Genomic DNA, 4,298 nt, shown 5'->3' with positions numbered 1-4,298 from the left:
TAAGTGTCACCCCTACTGATTTCAAGGGGATGTCCACTTCTGTCCACTAGCTGACCAATGAACAGTGTGCAGTGAAAGCAGAGTAAGCAATTTCAATCCAGGAGAGGAGCCTGAGAGACTTAAGGGAAGGCACGAGGTCAGCTTTAACAAGCCGATTGAGGAAGGCGGTAGTTTAAAAGTGACTGGTCCTCTTTAGATTTCTAGTGAATACCAGTTACAAAATATCTGCCTCCATCTAATGGCCGCCTCCACTCCCTTCCTTTGGCTTCGCCGACACCTGGCCCGTGTTCCGTGCCGCCTCCAGCCCGGTGACCCGCTGGTACAGTTCCTCCAGCAGCTCATTGTGGCCGTTCAGTAACTCGGCGAGAGCTGCCACCTTGTTGGCGAGTTGGGAATTGCTGACTTTGACCTTCCTGCCCCCTTTAATGTTGTTCCTACAAGTCTTTGAGCTGCAGGTCCTGTGAGCCGGCGGCTCGGAGATGGTCTGGTTCACTTCTGTTTGGTTTCCGGATTCAACGGGCTCCACGGAGGTCTGATTTGCCGGTTCCGGTTTCAGCGCCTCTTCCATAGTTTCCAGTTTTTTTTGGACCAGCGCCATTTGGTTCTCTATAATGTCCATTCTGGCAGGCACTCGGGTGAACAGTTCGGTGACATTTTCTTTCAGTTCTGCAACAAACAGATTGGGATATAAGTATTAACAGAATGAATCATGGGGGACCAATGGGGCGCTGTTGACTTGACTTCCAGGGCTAACTTTGATACCCAATGATAAATGTGACACATACGCACAGATCCCTTTACCTGCTCCATATCTAAGGAGGGTTCAAGGGGAATGTTCCATTAAGCTGGAAGGTCTTACTGTGTGAGAATAAGTATCCTTGAATCGCCATGAGATGGCAAAGGATGCTCGCAACCAGGAGGTTGTGTTTGTGGTCACCAATGATGTTCAACAGCTCTGATTAAACTCCCCGATCAAAGTAGACTTAAATACCCCAATCCTAGTGTCTCACCAGGTGAAAATTAAGGGAAAAAGCCCCCCCTATTTAAGGACTGGTCCACAACAATATCACATTTTTGGGTTCAGATACGCTTTAAACATTTTTTTATGAATAGGGAAATCATTTACCTTGGCAGGACCCGGCAGACGTTCTTGTCATCCTCTTCACTTTCCTCCATGCCTCTTCCTGCTCCTTCTGCAAATTTTGGAACTGAAGCCATAACTCAACCAGTCCAATGTACATCCTGGGGACAGCCTGCAACACAGGGCGACAATCTGCTCACTGCACGGGATCTGGGAGCCAGCTGACACAGCAGAGACCTTGTAAGCCTCTGAACACACACACACACACACACACACACACAGAGCCTATTGATTAAAGATCAAAACTGATATCTCAACTTCTACATGTAGTTGTCATGCCTACGTTGGCCATTATAGCCTATGGCTCTAGGTTTCAATCACAGGTTCCCTTCACAGGTCAGTCCACCAAAAAAGTATACTTCAGATTTTTTTTTAGTAAAGTTTAATTCCTGACAATTTCTTCTAGGACTTGGGGACTTTACTGGTGAGATGGCTGCGCTGGGTTTCGGGGTCTGCAAATCTGCTGTACCCATTATAAGGGGATCCCACCATCTCCGAGCTGAGTTCCGGGATCTGCACACCTGCTGTGCCCATTAAGAGGGGTTCCCACCATCCCTGAGCTGAGTTCCCTGGTCTGTACACCTGCTGTGTCCATTATGAGGGGTCCCACCATCCCTGTGCTGAGCTCCCATATTTGCACATCTGCTGTGCCCATTATGAGGGGTCCCACCATCCTTGCACTAAGTTCCTGGGTCTGTACACCTGCTGTGCCCATTATGAGGGGTTCCCACCAACCTTGAGCTGCGTTCCCAGGTCTGTACACCCGCTGAGCACATTATGAGGGGTCCCACCATCCCCGCACTAAGTTCCCAGATCTGAACACCTGCTGTACTCATAATGAGGGGTCCCACCATCCCCGCACTAAGTTCCCAGATCATAACACCTGCTGTACTCATAATGAGGGGTCCCACCATCCTTGAGCTGAGTTCCCAGGTTTGTACATCTGATGTGCCCATTATGGGGGGTTCCCATCATCCCTGTGCTGAGTTCCTTGGTCTTTCCAGCTGTTGTGACTATCATGAGCGGTTCTTCTCACCATTCCTGTGCTGAGTTCCTTGGTCTCTACACCCGCTGTGCCCATTATGAGGGTCTCCCACCATCTATGCTGGATCATTTATTTATTTTATATTATGGGGAATGTAACAGAAGAAGCTTGAACACACAAAGATGTCAACATCCAAAACTCCCTGGTGGACAGGAACTACAGCAGGGAAATGTTACTGTTCAAGTATCCCGGGTGTAAAAAGCCAGATGCTAAGATATTACTTTTAGGTGGACCAACAGTGGAGACATCAAGAAAGTGTACACGGATGACACCAGCTTTTATAATAAGGAGCGGTATTATGAAATCTGCATCCTTGGTGCTCGGAATGACCTAAACAGAACCACACTTGACAACAAAGCCTGTCACCTTGCCCATTTATGACAAAATTATAGGGTCATTATAAAGCCCGCCCTGCCCTTCCTATACCTATCTTCACAGCGCTATCTCCACTGCTCCGTTACCACCACAGCAAAATACCTGGGAAGGAATTCATCAAAACTGGAGCAGACAGAATCTAGGGCAGTTGCCCAAAGCAACCAATCAGGTTCTCTCTTCAGTTTGTTCATATGAGCTTTCAAAATGAAAGAGAGATGCTGATTGGTCTCAATGGACAACTGCTCCAGGTTGAGCCTTCTCCAGTCTTGATAAATTCCCCTTTTGGTGTAGGATCTTCCACAGGGTGGTGATGTGACCCTCTTCTGTCCTGCGACAAAGGTCCGATTAATGAATTGGCCGCTAAGCCTGAGCAGTGCACCAGGGAGGTCGCATATTCCCCCGTTCCCAGAAGCACCAGGTATTTTGCGGCAGCTGGAATGGAAGGTGGAACGTCATGCAAGAGCTGTGAAGGTTAATGTAAAGTGGCTGAGGAGGTAGAAACCTTCTCATATAGTCCTACAACTGCAAGGTGACAGGGTCGCCTAAAAAGTAATTACCAAGAGTTCCCCCTTATGAGTCTCTAGGCTACAGACACAACACAAGAACCTAAACCAGCCAATCTCAGGTCGAAGAAAATGTGGTACTCACCTGTTTTATAAGTTCAGGCCTCCATCCTTGGAATGTTGGTTGGTCCACAATCTGGAGAGCCTGGTTAAGCTCTTTCCTGATATCCGCTTCCGAGAAGTTCTTATTAGGTAGCTGCCACCCAACATCTCCACAAGACATGCCACAGAGGAGACAGAAGAAAATGCCAACCAAATTCCTATGGAGCTTCATTGCACTCATTCAAGTCATCCACTACAGGCAAAGCCTGGACCCCGTAAAATACCTCTTGTAACACGAAGACACATTAACAGTGAAGAAAGGATGGAAGAGAAACATGATCTGAGCCTCACCACCTCAACGACTTGTTATTCTTTGGTTATTTAAAGTTCCCTGCCCAGCAGGAAACCTTCGCCATATGACACAGAAGAAGCTCACGCCGGGTGGGAAGACTTTCTCCAAACATACGCCGACAAGTCAATGTTGTGAAACTATTTTCAGGGCAGCTGAAGGCTTCATAGTGTAAACTTTCACTGGATGATGTTTAGTTTGCAAAAGTACAGTGTAAGATAAACAATTGAAAGTTTTCTTGCCATAAAATAGTGTTTTCCCTTTTTTTTGTCCTTTTTTGGCATCTCGGTACCACTGATCTCCTCAAGTCTCTTTCAGTCATTTCCTGTCTATATGCACACACTCCAGCATCAGCTGCACGGCATTGTTCTGAACTGGCCTCCTCATAGGCCATGTTTGCTCGAAGTGTCTTGTTGTTTTCACCAGGGGCGTATGTGACAAGGCAGAGGGAACAATTTTGAGACAGTTGTCACCCCACAGCAGGAAGTCTCTGAACAAGAACCTTCAGGTCTTCAGAGTGGGACCTGAAGTCAATGACACATGGAGTGTATTATTTAGCTCCCCAGGGCCATTCCAGGTCGCATTTATTTCGGTCACGTAGGGCTGGCAGGCAGAGCGGCATGGCTGCTCTGCTGCACAATGTTTGCAGTGTGCCTGCCGCCCCCTTTCCAGCCAGAGTGTCCCAGGTTGCTAAAAACCAGGCGGGGAGATATGTAAGGGCCATATACATCTCTCCACCCAGCTTTTAACAACCTGGGACATTCTGCCTGGCGTCGTGCCCAA

At 47.8% G+C, this 4,298-nt stretch overlaps 1 protein-coding gene across 1 annotated transcript; it reads right to left on the bottom strand.

Annotated features, from left to right (window-relative positions):
• Window positions 1–235: 235 nt before the first annotated feature.
• LOC108788744 lies at window positions 236–3,510 on the bottom strand. The gene is made up of 3 exons (XM_018558591.1): window positions 3,210–3,510; window positions 1,127–1,253; window positions 236–666 (listed from the first exon to the last, which is right to left on the bottom strand). Exons 1-3 carry the CDS (start codon window positions 3,405–3,407, stop codon window positions 236–238), a joined length of 756 nt encoding a protein of 251 aa, XP_018414093.1. The 5' UTR covers window positions 3,408–3,510.
• Window positions 3,511–4,298: the final 788 nt, after the last annotated feature.

The sequence above is a fragment of the Nanorana parkeri genome, unplaced genomic scaffold (genome assembly GCF_000935625.1).
Source record: "Nanorana parkeri isolate BGI_ZX_2015 unplaced genomic scaffold, ASM93562v1 scaffold347, whole genome shotgun sequence".
Classification (NCBI taxonomy): domain Eukaryota; kingdom Metazoa; phylum Chordata; class Amphibia; order Anura; family Dicroglossidae; genus Nanorana; species Nanorana parkeri.
Note: the sequence above shows the minus strand (reverse complement) of the source record. Positions and strands in the feature narration are given on the sequence as shown.

Coding starts and splice junctions, on each gene's coding strand:
- LOC108788744 (XM_018558591.1), bottom strand. CDS start 3,407: ATGAGTGCAATGAAGCTCCATAGGAATTTGGTTGGCATTTTCTTCTGT. Junction 1,254..3,209: donor GGCCTGAACTTATAAAACAG/GTGAGTACCACA, acceptor CCTGTGTTGCAG/GCTGTCCCCAGGATGTACAT. Junction 667..1,126: donor GTCTGCCGGGTCCTGCCAAG/GTAAATGATTTC, acceptor TGTTTGTTGCAG/AACTGAAAGAAAATGTCACC.